Source organism: Panthera leo, chromosome B1 (genome assembly GCF_018350215.1).
Source record: "Panthera leo isolate Ple1 chromosome B1, P.leo_Ple1_pat1.1, whole genome shotgun sequence".
NCBI classification, from domain to species: Eukaryota; Metazoa; Chordata; class Mammalia; order Carnivora; family Felidae; genus Panthera; species Panthera leo.
Window position 1 is genome coordinate 103,845,137 of NC_056682.1, and position 27,583 is coordinate 103,872,719.

A 27,583-nucleotide genomic window follows, 5' to 3' on the forward strand; every position below is an offset into this window, starting at 1 on the left:
ATGAATCCACAGTTAGCTCAAAATAAAAAACCAAAAGATAGAGACCGAATCAGGGAAACAAGTATGTCAGTTTGTCAGTTATGAACTAAGCCTTAGAACCGTGACATCATAATGGCAGTGATCTTGACTACTGTGGAATCCTCAGGCTTCAAGCATTTTACAGTACTCTGCCACGTGCTGTAGACTCACTTCGATTTTCAGTGCCAAGAACTGAAGAAAAAAGGATGTTCACGTCAATCAGAAAGTATGCTGAACTTTTAGGTGGTCATTCAAGGCTTCACCTTATAAGGTAGTCTTTTAATATACTATTTTTGATCATCAAAACAGACTGACAGTAACTGGAAGTGTTGTTCTCTTTTGTTTCTTCTAACGCATATGGACTAATTCGTAACTTCAGCACTGATTTCATGAAAAGCTACTCATGTTCATAAGATTCAGTGCTGCTGAGCAGAAGGGAGGCAGCTTTACATTCTGGGGGGAAGACACTTTCTTGGCTCCATGAGAGAAAATTTTCTGGTCTGTGAAATAATCTATCCTATTTATGAAAGAATTTTTGCGTTCTGTACAATTTAGCTGTTTTACCCATGATGACCAGAAAGTCCTGTCAGAGTCATAGCTCAGCCAAGTAGTAGCTAAACTCTTATGTTTAGAAACTTTTTGATGTTTCCATGATTTTTGCTGGTCTTTGAGAATTTCCCCCAAAGTTTGAATGTTGATTTAGATAAGACTGGGGTCAATTTTCCAGGATCTTCAGTTATCTACATTTTATGTTAACATGAAGCCAAGTTGTACTTAATTCTTCACAAACATCATTTTATTTTATATTAGGCCACAAATTGTCTTGTTTTTTGGTAGTGGTCTACCTTCTTATAATACTTTCTACCTTTGGCCTCTTGGTTCTCCCCTCCCAAATAACAGCTCGTGATTAGCTCTGTGGCTTTCTCCTCCCCACCTCTAAAAGTTGGCATGCCCCAAGGGCTTTGTCCTTGAAACTGTCTCCATCTGTATCAACTCCCCAAGTGATCTTAACTCTTTTGATAGCTTCCTATAACTTGGTGATTCCTGAGTTTGAGCTCTGGAGTCTTGCTTTGGAGGTTGAGACTAATTTTTAGTGTTGTGTGAACCCTGACATTTAGCATAAAACTATATTGTATATATTTGACTCAGTAACTAGCTGCTCCATGGTGTTTGATGTATTTGCAGGGAAAGCTCTTCTGTTGACATGGACGCCCACAGCGAAAACACTACATCATCTGAGGGTGCCACCCGTACCCTGCTTATCCATGGCCCTGTTGAACTCAAGCAAGGCTGGAGGAGGCAGAAACGGCACCTCTTCTTGTTCAATGATTTGTTGCTGATGACTAATACCGAGTATGTATACTATGCTATACACCTTTCTGATTATCATAAAGTTACATTTCCATTAGCCTTTACTGTAAGAAAACACTGTGTTTTTCTTTTGTTTTTGCAAGTGTTTTGATCCTTCATTCATTCAATTATGGAAGTCTTGTTTTGTACCGTGCCCCTGTAGATAAGACAGTTGAGAACGTGACAGGTGGTGTCTCTCTTGCCTGGGACCTACAGATAAATGATAAAAATAAGAGGGGGGGATGTATAGATTGTGATTAGTGCTTCCAGCAGAAGGGTGCCACGTGGAGAAGATGGGAAAAGGTATCAGGGGTTGTCTAGGAGGGCCTCTCCAAGATGGCAGCATTTAAACTAGATAAGATGAGAAGCAGTCACATTCCTAGACAAGATGACTGAAACTTCTAGGATGAGGGACTAAGCGGGCCTAAGTGGGTGCCACCTGGTCCCTTGGGGGGAGCGGCTCAGGGAAGGTGGATTTGACTGGAGCCTAAAGTATGGAGCATGAGATCAGATGTATTCAGGGATCCAGTCACACAGGGTCTATACAGGCCATGGCAAAGGGTAGAAATATTATCCCAAAAGATTTTTTGTTTAATGTTTTTATTTATTTTTTGAGAGAGAGAGAGAGAGAGAGAGAGAGCACATGCATGTGTGTGCGTGCATGTGTCTGTGTGTGTGTGTGTGTGTGCGTGTGTGAGAGAGAAAGAGAGAGCAAGCAGGGGAGGGGCAGAGTGAGAGAAGGGGACAGAGGATCCTATGCAGGCTCTGTGATGACAGTAGAGAGCCCAATGCAGGGCTCGAAGTCACGAACTGCAAGATCATGGCCTGAGCCAAAGTCTGGTGCTTAACCATCTGAGCCACCCAGGCACCCTGACAGTATATATTTTTATTTAAGGTTGAAAATAACTTTTAAATCTTTCTGATGCAAGCTTATGTTTTGCTTTTGGTTTGTCTCTTGTAGGAAAAAACTGTATAACTATTTTTATCTGGGGCGCCTCAGTGGCCCCGTTGGTTAAGCATCCGACTCTTGATTTCAGCTCAGGTCATGATCTCACAGTCATGAGATCAAGCCCTGAGCCAGGCTCTGTGCTGGGCATGGAGCCTCCTTAAGATTCTCTCTTTCCCTCTCTTTCTGCCCCACTTGTGTTTGTGCACTCTCTCTCTCTCTCTCTCAAAAAAAAAAAAAAAATAATGTATTGTGTATTTTTGTTCAGCCCTCAAATACTTTTTGAAGTAAGCAAGACATAAATGAATAATTAACTGTAACAATAACCATAAAATTATATGTAATAATAAGTAACAAATCTAACAACAATAAATGAATTAATGGTTTTCTTTAAATGCTTTAAAATACATACTCTCTACTTAATACTCAACATTCAGAAAAATGGCTAGGGAAAGTGTTTTGAGGGTCTTCCTAGGCCAGACTTTGCTCAACACGCGCTTTGTAAAAGCCCATGTAACCTTTTGCTGGGCTGTGCACAGAGGGTAGTAGAGATGAGGGAGGCACACTGTGCCCTGGAGCAACGAGCCCTGGTGTCTCACGAGCACAGCTGCCCCCATCACATTTACGAAACAAACTAACGGACGTCTTGTTTGGGTATCTTTCTTTCTAGTTATAAAAACACCTTTAAGATAAAAAATAAAATACCACTGAGCACCATGTGGATAACCAACTGTACGGACAAAGTGGGAGATACCAGCATCAATGCTGAGAGGTCCTTCGTCTTGGGCTGGCCCACGGTGAACTTTGTGGCCACCTTCGGGTAAGACTTACAGCTTGGTCTTGTATTTACATGGGTTAGAAAGGAAAACATTTTAACCTGATTGTATATCAAGCCAGTGACTCACTTTTGAACCTCCATCAATGACACTTGTTTGCCTTGTACTTTCTCCAAAAAGGTTTTTATGTGCAAATGTAAGGAATAAGATAACATAGAGTGGGGACTACTGGACTACTGGAGTCACTTCCTTTGGCTTTGATCAGTGGTTTTTCAAGTGGGCTCTAGGAGCCACTTGAGGAGTTGGGTGTTCTGGGGATGTGGAAAGAGAATCAAGAGAGTGTGGTTCTAGGGCCTCACTCCAATATCCTGCCCCCTAATTCCCAGGGAGTTCTCTGTGTTTGTAAATCACAGGAATGTTTCTCTTGAGCAAGTACTATTAAATAGTCCAATTAAACTTGAAAAATTGCTTGTATATTCCCAAGTTAATTCATTTAAAAATAAGATGTAATTACTACAAATAAATTAATTGTGCCATCGAATATGAGATTGCCTGAATTGCCATGTACAGATTATCTTAGTTGGTATCTATAGAGAGGTGACAGTCTAAAGCAAAAGTTTGATTTCATGGAGTAAAGATTAGTTGTGCAAGACACATTTTCAGGCTGACATGAGGATGGGGAATGTGGCATCCTGAGAGACATTCCTGGTTTTACAGGGGTCATGCAACATTTACATCTGTTGTTTGAAACAACCACACCCCAAGTCTCATTCTTGCTTTACATAATGAGTGAGTGTTCATCACATGAACACATCACCCTTCTTTCTTCTCCTCGCCCCACTCCACCAAAATCTCACGTGTCATCATAAAGATGAGACAACGAAAATGTTTACAAGTTGTTAATTTATTAAATTCTGTAATGCAGCTGTTGACATAATGAAAAATTTTCAAAACTTACTGGGAAGAAATATGGATGTATATCATCTCTGCATGTCTTCTTTTCCACGACATATTTCTGAAAAGGTTATCAGTTCCTATTGCTTAATGGCCTCTCCATGTTGCAAATGGAAGGAAATAGTTTCAGTTGATAATATATAAAGTCTTTGATTAGGGAATTTCCAAGAAACTTTTTTTTCCTAATGAGAGAGAAAATGTGGAAGCCAGGTTTGCACGTTAGGTTAGTTAAAAAGCTGTATAAATATATATACGGCATTTATAAGAATGCCTGGCACCTAGTGCTTTTGTTGCTTGTTATTATTACTGTTCTGCAGATTGGCATACATATTTAGAAGCTATGTCCATGCAGGTTGGGATGCTAAATGGGTGTTCCATTTTTCTGATGAAACAGATCTTGAAAATGGTGATGGAGGGAGTGGGGAGCAGTGTTGCTGGTAGGAGTATAAAATGTGGCAGCCACTGTGGATAGTTTGATGGTTCCTCAATAAGTTAAACAGAATTATCATATGACCCAGCAATGCCACTTCCAGATATATACCCAAGAGAAATTAAAAACATGTTCATACAAAAATTGATACACAAACGTTCATAGCAGCATTGTCGATAATAAGCAAATAATAATAATAATAATAATAATAAATGGAAACAACCCAAGTGTGTATCAGCAAATAAACAAAGTGTGGTATAAGAGCTGGAGACAGTGGGAAATAGAGAGCAACTACTTAATGGACACTGGGTTTGCTTTTGGGTGATTAAAATGTTCCAGAACTAGATAGTCATGATGGTTGCACAATAGTGAGAAGGTACTAAAGGTCACTAATGTTCAATGTTATGTGTAATTTACCACAATAAAAAAAAATGCTAGTAAGTGATAAGTCCACATATGAATGGGGTTTAAAACATTCGCATTTTTTTGCTACTAAATCCTAGGGAAACTTTAGCACAGAAAATAACCTTTAGTAATTTAGCCGTAGATGGACTGATTTTGCTCAGAGGATCATAGTAATGAAGAGTAAGTTTTCTAGGAACTAATTTAACATATTACAATATGCTAATATGTATAAAGAAATAAAATATTATGGCTGTTTTTTCCTAAAAAGATATTCTTATTTCTAGGCCAAGATAGTTCCATCCAAATGCCAAATTTCTTAAGTACGATTTAATTTGAATGATAATGTTTCTTTATATTTGATAGCACTTGCAGGGGCAGGAACACTCTAAGGTAAAATTAACTTTTTCCAGTTCTGGAAACTGAAACTCAGAGTGGTTAAGCAACATGCCCATGATCGCATAGCTTGCATCACATAGTTACAATTAAGCGTTTAGATTAGAAACCAACCTTTCTTCCCCTTCAGGGTCTATTTCCCATTATTGTAATACTGCTCGTAAATGAGCAGGGTCCATCAAAAGCTCGATTGTGAGGAGAGTACAACTTACACATGCAACCACATCAATAATAACTGGCTGCTGCTATTTTTGTCTGAATGGTGATCTTAATAGTTTGAGTTTGATTTTTATTCCCATTTCTTAAATTGCAGGTCTTCCGAACTAAAGGAAAAATGGTGCTCTTTCCTTCAAAGGTATTTTGTCAGTATACATATTTTAATTCTTTAACCCATGATAAGAGAATGCAAATTTCTTCAAAACCATGCCCTCAAACTCTTCTCCTTCTCCTTAGTATTGTTAGACTATTCCAAATAATTTCTTATTTAGATTTACCCTGGCTGCCACTGCAGATAATGTGCTCTCATTTCTACGTATATTTTGCTTATTTTTGATGAAGTTCTGGTTATCATTCTCATCTTCCCCTTCTTTCCAACCTAATGATTGGAGCTAACATTATTCTCAAAACATACATTTCCTTAAGTGCAGATTATTCACTGATTGTCAAAGCAACTGCTAATTCCTGCCCTGGAGTCCAGGAAGGGGCTGGGCCCTCCAGTCTAGGTAGGAAAGCTTTGACCACTGGATCTGCTGCTCAGATCTCACATCATGACAGCGATCTGTTGTTTTTTGAGTCATGTCTCATTTTCCTGAAATATTTTTGCATGTTTTCTTCCAGCCCATAATTTGATTTGGCTATTTATTTATATGCTTTTTTTTTTAAATGTTTATTTATTTTGAGAGAGAGAGAGAGACAGTGAGTGGGGAGGGGCCGAGAGGGAGGGAGAGAAAGCATCCCCTGAGCAGGTTCCATGCTGTCATCACAGAGCCCAATGCAGGGCTTGATCTCACGAACCATGAGATCATGACCTGAGCCAAAATCAAGAATCGGATACTTAACCAACTGAGCCACCCAGGTGCCCCTACATGCTTTTAAAAAATGACACAGTATGTTGAAAATATTAGCAACATAGATTGATTTGAAAGTAAGCTAATAGCTAATTCATCCTACTCAATTTGGGTTATTATTGAATTTGATTAGGTACATCAATCTAGCCAAAGAGAAGGACCAGCCAAAAAGCATTCCCCTCCAAATCTTCACTGGAGACATCGAGAACTGTGGCGGTGTAAGTGTTTTTAAGACTAAAAATTAAATTCCAAGTTCCTGATTCAGACAGAATGAAAGAGATGGAGATGGAGGGGTAGATAGGGAGGGAGGGAAGGAAAAAGAAATAAGGAGGTAGAAAGGAGAAAAGAAAAAAGAGGAAGAGAGAGTATTTAAAAAAGTGCCATGTTGGAAAATGGATTTCCCTGTCTACACGTATGTCTTTGTATACATAAAAAGTGACTTAGGTAATATGAAGCAAGAGGAATCCAAGCTAGCTACAGTGCGTAAGCATGGAAAAATATTGCATGTTAAATGCCCATAATATTTCTCTGAATCCTTCTAATAGCAATTACAGTGGCTTCTAGTAAAGTGATTTTAACACGCAGGTATATCTTACTAGAATTAAAACATTTTGTTCCAATGGTCACTACTTATGTACAGAATGGTTTGGATTGTTTCCACAGTTCTTTTTTCCCCATGATGTTTTATTTGGTATAATTGTAAACTTACAGAAAAGTTGCAAAAATAAAAATAGTACAAGAAACACCCCCTGTACTCTTTACCTGGATTCACCTATCTGCAACACTTGACTCCATTTGCTTTACCATTTCTTTTCTTTCTCTGTCTCTATTATGTGTATGTATACACTTATTTTTGAGGCTCATACAACACCATGGCCCTTTATCCTTAAACTTAAGTATTTCCTAAGAATAAGGGTATTCTCTTCTATTACCACCCTGTAGTTATCACCTTTAGTAAATGTAACATTGGTATAATGCGTTACCACGCCATTAGTGTTCCCATTTTCTCAGTTGACCTTGATAACGTCTCCTTTCTAGTACAGGATCCACTCAAGGGTCAGGTATTACATTCAGTCCTTATGTCCAATGCAGAGGAGCTTTGAAAGGTCTTTCGTTCCAAGGAATATCAGGATTGACTTGAGCTCAGAGGGATGACACTTTTAAGGGATCAGCATATTTCTATCTCACTTTCTTTATGCTACTGGAGAAAAAAAAATCAAACCAATTGCCCCGGTTATTTGTATAAAGTTTGATTTCTGAAATTGTAGTGCAGTAGCCAAGACATTTACAATGATATTTTTGGGTATTTTTAAATGACACTTTTTTTTCTGTAACACTTTACAGTAGCTCGAGATCACACAAAACAGTATTTGAAGGTGGAAAAAGACGTAGTTGAAGACAGTTACTTCCTGGCCAAAGGAAAGGCCACGCAAATATTTTGATCTGTTTCCAAGCACCAGATAGATGCACTGAATGGAGACGAGAGCAGAGACTTCTCCACAGCAGAGCACATTCTCATCTCTGCCCGCTTTGATTTCAACTGTGGGAGTGGGTTACACTCAGAATGCTTCATGGAAAATTACTTTGAAATTTTTTAAAAATCAACTTATGTATAATTTACACAAAAGAAACATTTCTAATGGTCTTCATTCATTCCTAAGATCCAAGTTTCCCCCAACACAGTTTCATTTCATCCTAGAGAAACGATCCTCAGCATTTCTTGTTGTGCAGATGTGGTGTAGGCAGATTTCCTTCTTTTATCTGAAAATGGCTTTATTTCACCTTTACTCTTGAAAGATAGTTTTGGGGATACAAATTGTTTGCAAATTGTTTCCTTTCAGCCCTTTCAAGGTTTTGCACTCTCTTTTCGTTTCTGTGCTTTCTGATGAGTAGTCTGGAGTCATTCAAACACCAATCCTCTGAAAGTGATTAGTCATTTTTCTTTAGCCACTTTCAAGATTTTCTCTTTATTTTTGGTTTTTCGTAGTGTGGCTACGAAGTATCAAAGCATGGTTTTCTTGAATCTGTCCTATTTGGCATATTCTGAACTTCTTGAATTTATAAACTTGTCTTTCATCAAACTTGGGGACTTTTAGTCATTATTACCTCAAATATTTTCTTCCCCATTTTCTTTCTTCTCTCCTGAGATTTCAATTATATGTGTATTAGACCCTTTCATACTGTTCACAGTTCCCTCAGACTCTGTTAATTTTTTTCAATCTTTCTTTCCCCTTTTCTTCCTCAGACTGGATAATTTCTATTATCTATTTTCCAAAATCACTGACTGCCATTTGTCGTCCCCATTATACAATGTTCCCTAGCCAGTAAATTTTTTCTTTAAGATATTTTTCAGATTAAAAAAATTCTATTTTTAAATATATTTAATTTCTGTGCTAAGATGCATCCCTTTTTGTTTATTGTGAACATATTTTCATTTGGATCATTGAGCATTATTGTAATTGCTGTTTTTGCCTAACAATCTGAATATCTAGATCACCTCAGAGTTGGCTTTAGCTCTTGAGAATTGATCACATTTTCCTGGTTTTTCATATGAGAAAAAAAGGCAACATTTCCCTTTCTTTTAAATAATTTCAAAAAACAGTTTATTTCTTTAAAAGTTATTTGTTTATAAAGAGCTCTATCTACTGAAATTTGTGTTTTGGAGAACATACGACATGCAGGAAAATTTACATACATCCTTGGAATTACTATTTTGAACACAGTATGTTCCTTATGCCATGAAAACCATTATCTGGCAGACCAAATAAATTAAGGAGTGATATTAGCATTTCAAAAGAGATCTTTTTTTTTTTTTTACATTAAAAAGATTTCATGGGAGACTTGTTAAGTTGTATTGAAAGGTTTTCAGACATCTTAAAAAATAGCAGAACCATTACTTCTAATTAAATCTCAAGCTAAGACCCAGTCAGACTTTTGAATCCTCCTAGATAATTTAGCATAGGAAGCCCCTTACATCCCTGACTTTGAGTGCTCTAATCTCTGCTGCTGGGTTCTAAACATTTTTTTATACTCCTTAAAGCTACAGGTAGTTTGAAATCAATGAATGCTTTTGTTTATAAAAGTCTGATTATCAACTTTCATAGCCATCTGACATATCAAATAATTCCATTCCATTCATAAGAAGAAAAATACAATGAAAGGCCAAGTAATGAATTATGAAAGTGTTTCTTTTAACTCTGTTCTTAGTATTTTTAAGACCTATGAGTGTCCGCTTTTGCTGTTTGCCTTCTTTAAGCACTCTTTATCAAAGGACATAGGCCTCATTGCCTAATAATGTTATATATTGTCTTATTGGTTACATATTGTCTTATTTTAAAAAGAATTTTTTTAACATTTATTTATTTATTTATTTATTTATTTATTTATTTTTTGAGAGACAGAGCATGAGCTGGGAAGGGGACAGAGAGAGAGGGGGAATCACAGATTCCGAAGCAGGCTCCAGGCTCCAAGCTGTCAGCACAGAGCCTGATGCAGGGCTCGAACCCATGAACCATGAGATCATGACCTGAGCGGAAGTTGGCGGCCTAACCGACTGAGCCACCCAGGCACCCCTCATATTGTCTTATTTTAAAATGTCTTTTGGAATTCAGATAGTCTTATAGATAATATCTCAGAATCCTATTAATCCCTTTCAGGTAATTTTCTGTAAACTGTTTTCCTAGTTTTGTGGAGCAGTTTCTCAATGTAAGGTATGGTAGAGAGCTATTATAAATAATAAGCCACTCACTGGCAGAGTTGGGAATGGAACGTAAATTTCTAAACTTTTCAATCTCACCTCCTAGACTCCTTGGCTTTATTTGTCTCAACAGATTTCAACAATGAAAACCTTAGTAACTATGATGCCTGACACAAAGAAAGTACTGACCAAATAGTAATTTTTTAAAAATGTCTTTTATAGCTAGTTCTTATTCTGATTTTGCTGAAACTGAGTGTGTAATTGCAAATGAATAAAGCCATACTATAAAAACACAACTCAGGAAAAGAGAAAAACATCCAGCTCCTCTTTTTTAAACTATCCCCTCTGCTCCATTTTGGAACTAGCTTTATGGAGCTGAGGATCAGCCCATGCATCTTCTTGGGATTCTTTTGTTTGTTTGTTTTGTTGCTTAAGCTTCTGTATTTTGTGTGCCACAAATCCTTTAAGAGAAATATATGTTTTACTGCTTCCCACTGGCTTCATATTATATAAAGAAACGAAAATATAATTAAGAGTGTATGCTCTTCATGTGCTTTATTTTGTCATTACCTGAAAGCAAGCTTTGCCTTTAGAATATGGGTAATAATTTGACAATAATTAGTCACATGGTTTCAATTTTTTTCAATTTATAGCAATTTTTCTTTATTTCTTTTCTATAGTCTATAACTGTAACAGTGGCAAATTCAGACACAGCGAATGACATTATCAACATGTCACTACCAATGCTAGGAATAACTGTAAGTTGCCTGCAAACTATTTTTAGTGAAAAACCAACCTTGACCTTTGAGATTTGTGTGTGTGTATGTGAGTGTGTGTTGTGCATCTCCCATTATAAAGCAGCTGATTATTAAAGATATCATAGCCATATTTTGCCCCCCACCCCAAATTGAGAAATTGAAGGCAGTGAAGCTATATACATGGGCGCCCTTCTGGTATTTCCATTTTCAATTTTGTGCAAATTCAAAATCAGAGCAAAAAATTGGGCTATAATTTTAGAGTGCTAATAACAACATGCAGTTCACTGTATACATTCTATACATAGACAGTAAAATATTTCAAAATTTCTAAATATTTCCTTCTCTAGTGGACTCTTCTTTCTGTGTCATCTTTCCTGATTCCTCCCCATCACTATTTACCCTGGTCATCACCCAAGGACTCAATCTCAATTTAATGAGTCTTAAATTACATGTTTTGCTGTAAATGTTGACATGAAGACCACATGGCTAGAAGCTACATCCCCTTGATATAGGTCCTAAGGATGAGACTGCTAATGCCCCTTCGGAACTGGTAAAGAAGACAAGTTCTGACTGAGAACATGGATCTGGGGGCATCTGTGTACACATCACTTTCATCCAGTTTTGGTTTCAGCTCCTTACGTTTTGATGGGGCTAGTATGAGTTGCTGAATTTTTTTTTTTTTTTGATGAAAGAAATGGGTAGATATATATTTTTTAATTTTTGTAATGTTTATTTTTGAGAGAAAGAGAGAGAGAGAGAGAGAGAGAGAGAGAGAGAGAGAGAGAACATGAGCAGGGAGGGGCAGAGAGAGGGAGACACAGACTCTGAAGCAGGCTCCAGGCTCTGAGCTGTCAGCACAGAGCTCGACATGGGCTCGAACTCATAAACCACAAGATCATGACCTAAGTTGAAGTGGGATGCTTAACCGACTGAGTCACCCAGGCACCCTAGGGTATATTTGAGGGGATGCTTTGTAAGGGAAAAGAGAGGGTGACAGTCAGGTTGACAAAACTGAGGGAGCACTTATAAAGCACAGCTTCTTATATAAAATCCTCTGTAAATGTGAAAGTGTCTTGTTATTGTGACATGACATAATTACAAGATTTGTATTGAAATTCTATCTGAACCAATGGTATAATAAAGGCCCTTAAAAATTCAGGGCAACCAGAATTTGGCATAAGAACTCAATTATTTCTGTAAAAACAAAATTTAATAATACATTTGAAATAAAATTGAATTGATATGTAGTGAGTAAAACACATCTCTACATTGATTTCTAACAATGCTTACGATTGTATATCATACACATCTCTGTATGATATATACACCCTGCGTAAGAATTAAATCTTGGAAAGAGAGTGAGTGGTTTTAGAGATGAAGTTGGGAAGACTGATTAATGATATTGTTCATTTTATTTCATGTTTATGATTTTCCTTTGCTTGAAGTGACCCATCTCACTAGACAACAATTTCCATTTTAATGAAGAACTCGGGTTATTTGCTCATGTATGTCTGATTTAAGGGATTCCAACATAGTGTTTCTGAACCCTACCTTAAGAGAAAAGATTCTTATTAGCTCTTACTTCCTATTTGCAATACAATTTTGAGCTGATTTAGCTGTGTGTGTGTGTGTGTGTGTGTGTGTGTGTGTGTGTGTGTGCTTGTGATTCTTTCCATACCTCTGACCCTCCTCAAGGCAAGGCCATGATTTTTAATCAGAAGTCAAGGACAAGCATAGTACCTATCATCAACAACTCCATTTCAAACATATTTTACTTTATCCTCCTAGAAGACTGTTTAAAATAGTTCAGCAATCTTTATAATTTAGACTTGTTAGTTTCAAGTGGGATTTCCAATATTATTGGGCAATAATTCTTCACAGAGTAATTGTTTTCTGCATCTGATTTGTTCTCTAGGTTAGACTTCTTGTCCCTTCTCTCCCTGTAGTGGGGCTTGACTTCACTTCCTATCTCCTCAAAGCTTCTTGGGCATTTGTCTGCTCAGGGCTGTTGAGCTATTATGGCCTTTCAAGTTACTTTGCTCGGGAATCGTCATGGCAGGGTGTGTGGCTCTCTGGACAATATGCTTGTCTGTGCAGGGACATTTGGAGGCAAAAACCAACATTATCCAAGGAGTCTAGAGACAGCAGAAGGCAGGACTTCTGAGATTAGACTTTTCCTCCTTGGTGAAGGGGCACAACTGTGGTTCCTTATGCCAAGGGCCACCCACAAAGTGAGGGCTGGATTGTACTGTGGTTCTCCAGCCTTTATCAAGAAATGACGAGAATCTGAGAAGGTCTACTGGAGGCTGTGAGGGGAGCAAGTTAACAAGTGTTGTTAACTCAAAAATTGCAGCTACCTCCATAGACCAAATAGCATTTATACTGGCCCTAATTCTTTCTTTTTCAAAACATAGAAATGCTAAGAAAATGTGCTCTTAAAGTACTGTGAAAGATTTGTTGTGATGCATAATCTTTTTGTTTCCAAGGGCTCTGAGAAAGACTATCAGCTGTGGGTCAGTTCTGGCAAAGGAGAAGCCCCACAACCACTAATTGGTAAGTGTCAGGGACAATCTAAGATGGGATTGAGTAGGTTCAGAATTGTAACTCTAAGTCTCAAGGTAATGATTGTTCTGTCTTTAGCTTAAATACCCTTAAAAGTGAAAATCACATGCAGTATTCACTCGTACATTTATCAAATAATTCCTGGGTACTTACTCTTTACCAGGCACTGATAACATCTCTTCATTCAGCAGCTTATGGTCTAGTTGGGGAGAGAAATGTAAATTTTTCTTCTCTATCGTTTTTTTACCTGACAAATAGACCTGTATTGAAAGTTTTTGTTTATTTATTATTTACTCACTTATTTACCCACTTACTTAGGTATGAAATCAAAATGGATTGGAATTTCTTTTTCTCGTACATTTATTTTTCATATTTCAGTCTTGAATTCCATTTCCTAACTACTAAGTAGCCTCTATTTTGAGAATCCTCTAAAATCCAGTCATGTCTCTGAATCCAGGTATAAATATGTACCGAACACTTGTCCTGTGCCCATAAGTTTTTCAGCATAATAAAGAAAATGAGATAATCACATTTAAACTCATCCAGTCTTCACTGACTAAACCACCCATACTTTGCTGTTTCTCAAGCTTTTTCCAGCATGGTTCTTAAGGTTGTTGATAAACACATTGCACCTCTCCTAAAATAGTGATTAGCATGAGTGATCTAAAAAAGAAAAAAAGAAAAGGAAAAAAAATCTTTGGATTAGCAAATTTATTCAGTGTTTACCAGAAATAGAAAAATTAAAACAAGAAGACAGGATCTGTAGCAGACCTTGAAGTACAGTAATGTATAGTAATAGTGACAATGATTTCTGCTCGAAATCTTAGAGCATTCCCTCTTACATGCATTTTTTATCCTTTTAATAATCCTGTGAGGCTATTACTCTTTTTCAAGTGATCTAAAGAATATCTTCAACTGACCTGGAAATCTAAACAAACACATTTTTTCTATGAAACATATATTCTCAGAGAATCACCAACCACATAGCTGACTCCACCATTTAAAGTTTTTGTGTTAACGCTGACATCTTGCAAAAGTCGTTCAGCAATAAAAGGGGAAAAAATTAAATACTTAAATATATTTATCTTAATAAAGTGCATTGATTTAGATAAAACAATGTAGATGATAACTTTTGAGACTTGGAACAGCTTCACGCATGAAGGCAGCTCTAAGGAATCCGAAGAGCCTGTCATTCATGATGATCCTTTAGCAGCATTCGAAATGTGTTTCTTAACGTGCTCTCAATTCTCAATTGTGGATTGGCTCCTGGCTATCTTGGTGATTTGGTTGTACTGCTGTCATAGGAGCTTCTTTTGCCTTAAAGGAGGGAAGTCACTGTGGTTCTCGTGAACCGAGCATTGACGTTTCATCTGTGCCAGATGAAAAGGAGCAGCAAAACCTCCCCAAGTTACATACAATAATAAATCAAAAATGACAGAAAGAGAACTTTCATTCTATTCTTAAAAACTGAAATCCGTATCACAGCACAGGGTCTTTTGAAAGTTCTATGGAGAGGAAACAATTTAAAACATGAAAGAGCAAAACTAATCACTTGGCAGGCAACTGTTCATGATTTGGGGTGTGGTTTTCCACTTTGTAAACACCGTTTTGCACTTTGCTGCTGAGTTTCCAACACAGTACAGCCTTCCCTCTGATCCTTGCTTGCAGGATAGCCCTGGTAGGGAGGGTGGCAGTGGGAGGGAAGCACAAAGCATAAAGGCAACCCATCCCATCCCATCACCCTTGAGTAGCTCTGGCTCTAGAACTGACAAAAGGAAATGAAAAATCTGTTTGACTGATATCATGTGTGAGAGAATAGTGACCATAGCAAGTCTTAATACTGTGGCCAACTGGGGTGCCTGGGTAGCTCAGTGGGTTAAGTGTCAGACTTCAGCTCAGGTCATGATCTCATGGTTTATGAGTTCGAGCCCCGCGTTGGGCTCTGTGCTGACAGCTCAGAGCCTGGAGCCTGCTTTGGATTCTGTGTCTCCCTCTCTCTCTACCCCTCCCCTGCTCCTACTCTCTCTCTCTCTCTCTCTCTCTCTCAGGAAATGAATAAATGTTAAAAAAAATTTTAAATACTATGTTCAATTGTTGAAAAATATTAATCACCAATTTTTATTAATATATTTACTCATATCCTTATAAGTTTGTGGGTAAGCATTTCAAAGGATGAATGTAAGACTCAGAGGGGTCAAGTAGTTTGCCTAAGATGTACAGATCTAGTTAGTGTCAAGGCAGAAACTAGAAGGCCTTAAATATTCTCAGATGGAAACAGCAAAAGCCAACATTGTGCAGAGCAATGCACTGATGTATCTATGTATTCCAAGCAAAGGAACATGATTTAACTTTTCTCTTCTCTTTTTAAAATCTTCTCCTTGAGCACCTGATTTCTGCAGCGTGTCCCCCATAAGAGGGTATATGGTGTATATGGGTATATGGGAGAGGAATCCCCAGGAGAATAGCAGCATATACCAATGCGATGCACACACTCATGTTAAGGTAGGTTTGATGACAGCCATCAGCACCAGCCTGAATTTACATTTAGACTTTTCTCCATTTAGGACATGAACATCCCTATGGAATTAAAATGAGCCATCTTCCATCTACTCCACGGCTGCCACAGGGACCAGAGGCCTCCATCTCTCCTTCCACCCTCCAGGAGCCCCTCCTTCCAAAGGAGGGGTTCCCAGAGATGCAAGGCCAGTTCATCCTGAAGCCCAGGCACCCAGTGCAGAACCAGCAAGGGAAAGGTGAGCCCCTTCCCTTCCTTCAAGTGCCTTCTTTTAGCTCATATCTCCACTCTTGAACACAAATTCATGACACAGGGCCTATTCTCCGTGTGGGGGTGGGGAGGGACAGTATAGGCAAGAACCCAATACCCACCCAGAATGAGGCTTAGAGAAACTCCCAAAGGTCTGAAATCAAGACCTGACTCACTTCTTGGAAGGTCATTTGTTTTAATTCTTCTAGGTAGACCCTTACTCTTTTCTCTGTATCCCCAGAGCACTTTCTACATAGTATTATGTGTGTACACATCTGTGTGTCTTCTTAGAGCACAAGATTTTTATGGTCTAGAAACTTGTCTTCCCTATTCCAGGGTTTTGTCTAGTATCTCAGGCCATCACAGGAGGTGTGATGTCTAGTCTACGTGGCTTAAACACACCTGGAACAGAAGAACTTCAGTGGAGTAAAGAGTTACACAATTGACTTGCATTTATTCTGGGCTTAGGCTGAAGTGGCCTTGGGTTCTAGTTAGAACTGAACTCTTAATTCTACCCCCACTTTCCACGTCTGTTTCAGACCCATGTCAAGACTGGAACTAGATGATCTTTATGGTTAGGGCTTTTTAATCTTCCGTCTTACTATTTTTCCCTACCATGCCAATATTCCCTCATTGATATTTCATTCTCTGATGAAAATGTGATACTAACCTGAGAAGCATTGGGGTCAAAAAAGGAAGTATTTTTATTGTTATTATTATTATTCTATAAGCTCAAAGTTTCAAAAATTTTATTTTTTTAATATTCATACTCTAACTCGATCATTAGGAAGTGCTAACCCAAATCTTGCCAGTATCCTTGAGAAAGGATAGATTTCTATCGAGTTAGCTTGTTTAGTCATTCCCATATTTTTCATGTCTATGGCATATATTTTTATTAGTCACAGAGGCAACGTGAACTCTAACACCAAATAATGTACATTACAAAAGGTCCAGCTAAGCCCAAAAATGTCTTTGAGAAAGTATAGGACTTCAGATATACTTGCTTTTTTGTTTTTAAATGTTTGTTTATTTTGAGAGAGAGAGAGAGACAGACAGAAAGTGCACATGAATGGGGGAGGGGCAAGTGGAAAGGGAGAGAGAGAATCACAAGCAGGCTCCACGCTGTCAGTGCAGAACCCCACATGGAGCTCAGTCCCATGAACCATGAAATGACCTGAGCCAAAATCAAGAGTCAGACGCTTAGCCACTCAGACTCCCCATGTATTTGCTTTCTGTATATACTCATGGAGTAGCTAGATTTATGGCTTTGTATCAAGGGATACGACACTCTTCTTAAAAGCATTCTTAATTAAAGCTCAATAATGGAATATATTTGGATAGTTTCGAAATAATAAAACTAGGGTAAGAGTAGGGAAACCAGGTTGCATACAACTCAATTTATATATTAACTTGTATCTTAAGCAAACATTTGTACGTTTTGATGTACAGGAATCTCCTTCTAGATTTAAGAATGTATTTGCTTTCTTCCTTCACTCCTTTTAAAATGTCAGGGGTATGGACTTCAAGATGGGAAGAAAGAGCCTTAGTTAGGCAAAGTGGTGGCATTCCTTCATGTTTGCATACCTTCTAGAGGTTGCAAAATGAAACCGAGAATGGGAGTGAGGTCTCCTTTGGGGGGAAGAGACTGATATCTAGACTGCCCTAGGCCCTCTCAGCAAGGAAATTACTTTTATCAAGGCTGCCATGAGCCAAGCCTTGTGCTGAGTAGTACATTATATTTAGTTCAATGAGTTGTAGGTAGCATCATTTACGTTAAATTTGAGCAACCCGAAGCTTAAAGATTTTTGAGCAACTTGTCTAAGTGGCAGAGCCAGGACACTTCTGGTTCTTAGATGTGGTCTCTCTGATCAAGCACCAGGAGTGTTGCCACCCACATAAGTGATGCCCTCACTACATCCCAGAGAAGCCAGTGGATGGGTGTTTAAGGGTATTTGGTGAAATGTTGCTCATCTGTTTATCCAAGTTGTAACTTGACTTTTCTCTGGACTTTTAATTTTTTTTTTTCAACGTTTTTTATTTATTTTTGGACAGAGAGAGACAGAGCATGAACGGGGGAGGGTCAGAGAGAGAGGGAGACACAGAATCGGAAACAGGCTCCAGGCTCCGAGCCATCAGCCCAGAGCCTGACGCGGGGCTCGAACTCACAGACCGCGAGATCGTGACCTGGCTGAAGTCGGACGCTTAACCGACTGCGCCACCCAGGCACCCCTTCTCTGGACTTTTAAAGAACTCAGTTATTTAAGCAGATTATTTAAACAAATGTTAAGGTACCTTATAAGGAAAACATTGATAGCTGAGCAGTAGAAACTTTGAACTCAGCTTTTCCATTGCTGATCACCTTTTCTTTGTAAAGCTCTTCTTCTGCATGCCTTTGATAGGGAGTGTTGGATAATTAAAAACCATCTCCAGGTAGCTTGGTGGGGTGTCACAAGAAACACAGCCACCTGGGGGCGCCTGGGTGGCTCAGTCGACTAAGTGGCTGACTCTTGATTTCCGCTCAGGGTCATGATCTTACAGTTCGGAAGATCGAGCCCCAAGCTGGGCTCTGTGCAGGCAGCGTGGAGCCTGCTTGGAGTTCTTTCTCTTCTCTCTCCCTGCAGCTCTCCCTGCTCACATGCACTTGCATACACACACTCTTTCTCTCTCTCTTTCACAAAATAAATAAACTTGAAAGAAAGAAAGAAAGAAAGAAACAAACAAACAAACAAACACAGCCACCTGGATAATCTTCCCACATAGCCAGCGTGTAAAGACTACTTCCCATGGACCCCCTCTCCTACCCCCCGCCCCCGCATAAAGTCATCCATGGAGATGGCTCAGAGTAGAGGAGCCTCAGGCTGGCTGAGAAGTGGGGTCAGGCAGATTGTGTCATGAAAGGCAGATCCTTTTGATCAGAGACAGTGGAACATTCAGAAAACCAAAGAGGAAATCTAAGTCTGGGAGAAGACTCACTGTGAAAGCAGATGATTACCAAACTCTGCTTGATTTGAATACTCAATCTTTTTAGCTTTTAAAACTGGATCTGACACTTGAATCCACTGATCATACTTAACAAGAGGACACTAACAACTACAGGCTAAGTGCCTCATGATGCAGTATAATAGGTTGTAAATGGCACCAGAAGTATTGACCCTGAGTCTGATCAAGTCTCCAGTTTTAACTATCAGTTTGCTGGATATGGGGAAGAACACAGTAGCACCATAAGGATAGTATTAGCCAATTTCAGAATGTGGAGAATACTACACAAATGACTCAATTTCCCTCTTCTAGCCATAGCAATGAACATGCAGTAAAACATAAATGGAAAAAATTAAGGTTAATTAACTTCTACTACTACTACTCCTCTCATTTCTTCCTTAGGTTCAGGCCAGAAGACAGTTAAAAGGAATCCTTTCATAAACTGGGCCCTTAGGTGGGGCCCCAGAGCTTGCCAGGACAGCCAGTGCACAGCTCCACCTTCTGCAAAGCCAGCACAGCTCTTCGGAGTTTCCCTCATGGATGTGTGTGATAATGACCACCTGCCCTCCCCCATTCTGGTAGGTCTCATTTTGGTCTCTTGTTAGCCCTCCTGAGGAGGGGGAGCCCCGAGAGGCCAAGTGTTCTCATCCAAATCTACAACCAAATGGAAAAATAATTAGCCAGTTCCTGGATTTGGCTGAGAAGCTTTGTTTCTATTATTTCAAAGAATAAAATCTGATTTAGGTACTGCGGAGTCATGAGGCAAATACAACAGGAAAAGATAATTCTTGTCCATTCTCCTTGTTTCCACAAAGACCCACATAAGCCTGTTCAGACCAGCCAAAATATGGACTCTGTGTGCATGAATCTCTGAGAGTCTATCTCATCTTTACATTCTCTTTTCATTGCCTTCCTGAGCTCATATTAGTCTCCTTCAGCTGAGTCTACTCAATCGTACAACTCAAAATATCTCATGAAGCATAGTGACTCATCTTCTGGCAAATATGAATCTGTTAATACTAACAGAATATGTCAAATGAAAGCCACAGACTTTGGCCTGTCCTATCTCAAATTGGTGTACTGAATTGTCAATGTTAACATTTATTGAGTATCCAGGGTTTCTCTGAGCACTATACTAGATGTAGGGAATGTTATGCTACATATGAAGAAATTTATGATGTTACTTACATGCTAGCTACTACCCCAGTCCCTGCACTACAGCAAATTTAGGGGGTAGCTATGAATATCATCATCCCAACTCACAAATGAATTAGAAAAGCCTCAGTAAAAATGTATGTGCCCTGGGTCACACACCAGATAAGTAGCATAACAGAGTTCAGATCCTTTGGATTACCTGGCTCCAACCCCTATTATCTTTCTACACTGCAGACAGAGGACATGAAGGTACAACTAAAGGCAATGAAAGACTCATGGGAAGGGAATGTAATCAGAGAAGGAGGAGAGAGTTTTTGAGCCTGATTTTAAAAGAGGGAAAGAAGGAGAAGTAGGAATGGAGTATACAGTCACTTAAAGAGGAATAAGCAAATGGAAAATGAGCGTGGCAAAGAGATTCCCACACTTGGGGAATAGCATGTATGTAAGGGAAGAATGAAAGAAGAATGGTGGGGTAGGAGAGAGAAGGGTGATTCTACAAAGGCCTTGACACAGAGACTAACTTTTTAAAAGTATTAATTCACTGAAAAGGAAAAAATCTGATTAAAACAAGTGTTTAAAATGGTTTAGTGTATGACTGTAAAGTGTATTTTTGGGTAGACAATATATTTAAAGACGCTGAAAAAACAAATCCAAATTTACTTTAGTCCTTCCAGCTCTAAAACACAGTATGGTCACATTCCCTAGCTCTTTCAAAAAGGAGGCAAGCTTGTGTTCTGAACTTATGGATATGAAATGTCATGTACTTTTCATTTCTTTCTATAGGATATGCTTTGCTTTATCAATCAAAAAGGGCCATTCACAGAAGGCATCTTCAGAAAATCAGCCAATATGAAATCATGCAGAATCCTGAAGGAGAAACTAAATTCTGGGGACAAAGTGAACTTGGACAGTGAATCTGTTCTTGTGGTAGCATCTGTCTTAAAGGTAGGGAAAGTTCTAGCATTATCTACACATGAGTAACTGAAGCTATTATTGGTGTCCTTCATCATGATTGCCCAAGAACCATAATAGGCATAATAGATTAAGTATCTGACAAACTGAAATACACGTCACAAAGTCAAAATTTAAAGAAGCTACTTTAGGAGTTAAAAACCCCATATTTCATCACACTCCACCCTCCCCACCTTCACTCCTGAAGACACCATGCAAAATACTAATACTAGTAATAATAAATTTCAAAAATATATGCTTACACACACAGAATATTTACCAAAACAAATGTCCTGCTTTTGATGACTTTCTCACCACCCTCATAACAATGAAGGCAAAGTTTCCAAAAGAAAATTCATATTAAACATTTGAAAATAAGTTTATGATGAATCAAAAAAGGCTCAATGAGGCCACCAAAATGTCTGTCCACTTAATCACTCTTTCCCATGTTTTTTAATGTGTTGTACTTTAAAAGCATAGGAACGACTTTACCAATTGTACCTTTCACCTTTACCATCCTTGGCATCCTTTGTTAATATTTGTCATGTTTTATCCACCATCCCAAGGTTAAAACCACATGGTAACCATTTCCTGCCACATGCCTCTTCTTATAAATCTAACTTTTAAACTGGGTGCAATAGACAAAATTAGTTTGGAATTCTGAAAATTCAATGGATTTACACAAAAAATAGATTAATTTTGAAATGGTACAGCTAAATCACAAGTATCCAGTTACATTTCTATAAGAGGAATAATAGAACAGAGAAAGAACTTAATCCATCTTGACACTTGTTAACAGCTCTGAACAAAAATATGTTAATGTAGTAATGACTACAAACAAGTTACTAAAATTATCTTAGAATCTCAGTCACGTTTGGTCTTTCCTGATCTCCCATTAATGTTTGACCATATGATAAATAGAAATAGTCCAGAAATGACTTAGCTACCACAACTACACTGGGGCCATAGTAATATATACCAGTAATATGCATAGAGGCATCAAGAAACAGGGGAAAGAATGATGATACACCAGGTATGCAAATAGTAAGATGAGTGTTGCCTTGCTTTTCTACCAAGAGTTTGTAGATTCTTTCCTATTTCCATGTTATAAGCACAGACTAGGAAGGGGGTGGCCACTTATGGATATGGTTCATAGACATTTCTAAGGTATTTTCTTCATAAAGTTGACTGATCTTGGTGGAGAATCAGGCTTTGCAACCTCGACCTTCATAATATCACGTCAAACTAACTGGAGAATTGGCCTAAACTAGAAAGGAATATATCACAAGGATGACAATGAGTTTGCCATTAGACTGTCTACTTTTATACAGTTAAGAAAAGGAAAAATGATGCAAGTATGAGAGTAGCATTCTCCCAAGGAGCACATACACCTCAAGTCAGAAGACTTAGTTCTTTCCTGATATGTATGCAAGAGCACACATGTGTGTTTTTTTTGTTTGTTTCAGTACTTTTCTTGCTAGAATTAGGAGCTAGCACTGTGTCTAAAGAGCTAGCACTGTGCTATTTGCTATTTGCAAAAATGGGTATGTGTATTTCTGTCCAAGAAGCAAATAGAATTTAAGATGGTCTATCTCTGGACCTGTCACTTTGTAGTAGTTTGTTAAAATGTACACAAAAGAGTAAATTACAGATGATAGAAGGGAGCTTTATCTTCATTTCTACCAAAGCCTCGGCTCTGCTTTTATGCTCTTAAGTTTTAGTTGGGAAAAAATCCAAGCACTGCTTGTGTGTGTGCAAGTCAACGGAGAGTGAGAACCAAGCTCTGTGTGGGTCACAGTTTGGGTATCTGTGAAGGAATGGGGACTGAGCTCTATTTTTCAACTAAATGTTTTCCAGTATATATTTTCTATAAGAATTATATTTATTTACTTATTTATTTTTATCTACATAAGGATTTTCTTCGAAATATCCCAGGAAGCATATTTTCATCCGATCTCTATGACAAATGGCTTGCTGTTGCTGATCAAGGGAATGAGAAGGAGAAAGTAACTGCAGCCCAGAGGTAATGATGTAGTAATTACTCTACTCTGGGCACGTCTCAAAAATACAACCAACGTACTATTAGAAAAATATTGGCTTATAGTTTATAGCTTTGTCCACTAAAATAATGCCAAAGAGTTTCAATTCTTCACACCCATGGAGGCCAACTTAAAAACAGAGGCATGCCTTAATGCTATTATTGGATTCTTATGTTTCTCCTGATCTTATTAATGTGGAATCCCTGACCATGTTATACCTTCTGAATATATGAAACTGGTAGACAAAATCCACTGAGCTAAAAGGGCTGCTCCAGCATCAACTGCCAGTGATACGAACTTCAGTTTGTCAAACATTTAACCAGAGAAGTTTTATCTGGTTCAGGAACTGAATTCAGTGAAACATTATTGTATACGTTCATGCCTGGCACTCCGTTACAGTGGGTTGTGTTCTAGATACACAATGAAGTACTCTGCTCCCTGTCTTTATATTTCCAACTTTCTAAGTGAAATGACTTGCCTTATTTAAAAGTGCATTTTTCTAACTTTAGGCTGTTAGACCAGCTGCCAAGAGTGAATGTTGTTCTCTTGCGATACCTTTTTGGAGTGTTACACAACATTGAGCAGCATTCCTCATCCAATCAGATGACAGCTTACAATTTATCAGTGTGTATAGCCCCAAGCATTCTTTGTTCATCTAATTCCTGCAGCTTGGGATTAGAAAGCAACTTCATAAAAAAGGTAATGAGAGCTTTCATTTTTATCCTCTGCTGGGTAGAATCCCTACTTTGAACCTGAAATTTGCAGTAGCAACTCTGATGGATCAGTTTCGTAAAGTGCACATTTTTGTCATGCTGCCCTGAAGAGGCAGGGTCCATTGTCTTGCTCTGGTGGGGTATGGCAAGGGGTGTTGTTAAGTGGGGAACTCAGAGAAGTTGAGTGGCTTTGTCCCCATCCAGGAGACTAAACACTAGATTGCCTGAACAAACCAGAGAGGAGTGCCATGATACAACAGAAGAGAGCCTGGGCTTTGGAGTTTGACAAGTCAAGGTTCAACTTTTAGCCTAATCCTTGAGGGACATGTAACCTTGGGCAAAGCCATGGTTTCCTCACTACACAACGGTGACCACATCCAGTTCCTCTGGTCATTACTGGCACATCTTAGGTGGCTTGGGCAACATGAGCACCCATGGCTCCAAATACATCGGCCTTCCTCTGCCAGTTGTGGTTCATTTAGAAAAATACATGGCTACTATTTTGCCTCTGCTATATCATAAGGAAACTGGTAAAAGATTCCAGAATATCCTAATGGAGCCACAACATGCTTAATAAGATCACAGCTCTTCCCCAAGCTCACCCAGAAAGCGAGCATGAAGCAAGGTGATACATGAGGAAGTACTGCAGTTAGACAGACAGCCATGTTTTCTCTCCAGCTGCATGAGTTTTCCTTCACAAAAAAAAACAAAAAACAAAAAACAAAAAAAAAAAACAAAAAAACAGAAGTCACTGCTTCCTAAGTTTAAGATACTTCTTCATTTAAGAAGTGAATTTCATAAGTTTTTGTCAATGCTTTATTGTTTTATTTTTTTAAGGCTTATTTATTTATTTTGAGAGAAAGAGAGAGAAAGAGAGCAAGGCAGGGGCAAAGAGAGAGAGGGAGAGAGAGATACCCTAGCAGGCTCCTCACTAGCAGTGCAGAGCCTGATTAGGGCTCAAGCCCACAAACTGAACCATGAGATCATGACCTGAGTCAAAATCAAGAGTCAGACGTTTAACCGACTGAGCCACCCAGGCACCCCTATCTATGTTTTATAAATTTTAATAAGATGTTATATACGTCAGTTACAGCTCAATAAAACTGGAAACAAATTTTTTTGAAAAGAAAAATTTAATAAGGTAGGTTATACTTTGAAAATTATCCTAGTTTTCAAGATGTAACCATTGATATTAAAATGTTAGCTATTAAACAAGGTCACAAATTATAACTTTAGCCCACTTTTGAACAGCATTTTAAAATCTGTACCCAAATTATATTGGAAAGTATCACAGTTATTACTTAGAGAACTCTGCTTTCTATATATTTTTATCAAGTCTGAATTTTTCCTCAGAATTCTTTCACATTTTTTGTTAGATCCAAGATTCACATACAAAATGTGATTTGTAACTATGCCATATGAAAAAAAAGTGCCTCATTTTTGTCTTTTTGTGTTACAGGTTTCTCTTGTACAACTTCTCATTGAAAACTGCCTCAAGATATTTGGGGAAGACATCACTTCCCTCTTGGGAGAGAGCTCAACGAGCTGTGATAACAGTGAGAATGCTGCAGGTACCGTGAATAATTTAATTGGCTTTGGTGAGAAACAGACAGCAAGGTTGTCAGGGTTCATGGGAGATGCTTAGCCAGTGCTGTTCTGGAGCCCAGAGCACATCCCCAGGGCAATGATTTCCATCTGCGCCTTCTTCCGAAGTCTGGTTCACAGGTCAAGGGAGGTCTCACCCTGTTGCGAGACTAAAGAAAGGATAAGATGAGGTCTCTGGCTTCAAGAAGTTTCTAGTGTGGATCATGATAGCATTAGGAGACATGATGGTATGATATAGTGTTTGGGAATTTTTTCAAACAAAATTTTAAATGGGTCTCGTATATATATATTATATTTTTATATATGTAGTTATGTATAATACATAATTATGTATTTATAATATATAAAATATAAAAATATTTATATATTTTACACATATATACATGTGTATATATATATATATGTGTGTGTGTGTGTAACATATATGTAGATATAAAATAGATGTGATTTGGTCAAAACCAGAGTGAGGGGCACGGAGCACTGCCTGTTTTATTCCCTCCTCTTTCCTTTTTCTGCCCAGTGATCCCTGAGGCACCACAGGATTCCAGTGCTCTTTGAAACAGGTTGAAAATAACTGGCATCATTGAGAAAAAAGGACTTGACTTGATGCTAAACAGCTTTCCAAAATGTAAATTCCTGTGCCTCTGTTTACCAACTATGTTACCTTTGGCCAATTATACTAGCTCAGTATCAGTTTATTCATCTCTAAAATGTGGATGGGGGCACCTGGTGACTCGGTTGAGCATCCGACTTTGGCTCAGGTCATGATCTTATGGTTCGTGAGTTCGAGCCCCACTTCGGGCTTGCTACTGTCAGCCTGTCAGCACGGAGCCCAATTCGGATCCTCTGTCCCCCTCTCTCTGCCCCTGCCCCCCTTGGCTCTCCCCAAAATAAAATAAATATTTAAAAAATAAATAAGTAAAGTGTGTATGAAAATAATGTCTAAATCCTAGAACTGTTCTAAAGATTAAGTAAGATAATGGATGTAAAATAAATTTGTAAACAAGGAATTAACAGGGCTAGAAGTTCCCCTGAGACTAGAGCTAGTATTATTTTGAGCCTAGTGAGTCACAGCTACCTGGCGGCAGTCCATTTTATAAGACTGCTTAATTTTATATATATTTCTTATATTTCTTTAGGAAAATACATGTCTTCAGGAATTACGATGAGTCTAGTGTCAGGTCTGAGAATGTACTTATATAAGACAACTGTGTGTTTTTTATTTCATCAGTGACAGCACAACAACCTCTTGAATCCAAGCCAGTGACGGTGATAGTGATTTACAAAAAGGCACAACTGCAGGATAATACCAAGACTTCATCTGGCATGGATCCACATAGCCACCTGTCTACAGTTCTCAAAGTCACTGAAGACTAGAATCTCCATAATGACACTTGATCCTTCCTTTTCCTTTATTTCATATAAAATAGGAAATATAAAGAACTCTTTTTCCAGTGAATGAAAAATGAGCCCCTTCCAAGGCCCCAGTTTATCCCATTTGAGTTTTTCTTTTCCTTGATCCCATTTATCCCTATTGAGGTAAGCTTCCCACAAAATATCTCTTCTGTCTTCAATGCCTACCACATCATATTATATATTTATTGTATTGTTTTGCATTGTATAGTTTTATATTAATACAATAAAAATCACTCCCTAACTCAGTGGATCAAATGACCATTTTATTTACTTATGATTCATATTATGAATTCCATGTATCTAATGGATTCATATTAACACTTCAGTGGAGGCCATCTGAGCAGTTCTGTCTCCTCTAAGGTCATTTGTACACTTGAACTAAGCTTGCAGTTCATCTGGAGTTAACTTATCTGTCTGTATATTGGTGTTGACTCTCATGTGGTCCCCATGTCTTCAACAAGCTAGCCTGGCCTGCATATGATAGAAAACGAGCTTCCAGAAGCAAGAAGCTAATGTGGGAGAGGACTATGCAAAGGATCATGCAGAAGGCAATGATTTTCAAGACAAAGAGGCATTATTTATTGAGATCACACATGAGCATCAAA

The 27,583-nt window shown here is 38.3% G+C and overlaps 1 protein-coding gene across 1 annotated transcript; it reads left to right on the forward strand.

Annotated features, from left to right (window-relative positions):
• On the forward strand, window positions 1-27,206 carry LOC122217019 (rho GTPase-activating protein 20-like). The gene is made up of 14 exons (XM_042933931.1): window positions 1-289; window positions 1,204-1,371; window positions 2,985-3,134; window positions 5,586-5,627; window positions 6,473-6,557; window positions 10,717-10,794; window positions 13,281-13,347; window positions 15,921-16,109; window positions 19,502-19,677; window positions 21,038-21,199; window positions 23,119-23,228; window positions 23,754-23,943; window positions 25,417-25,528; window positions 26,794-27,206. Exons 1-14 carry the CDS (start codon window positions 225-227, stop codon window positions 26,937-26,939), a joined length of 1,740 nt encoding a protein of 579 aa, XP_042789865.1. The 5' UTR covers window positions 1-224; the 3' UTR covers window positions 26,940-27,206.
• Window positions 27,207-27,583: the final 377 nt, after the last annotated feature.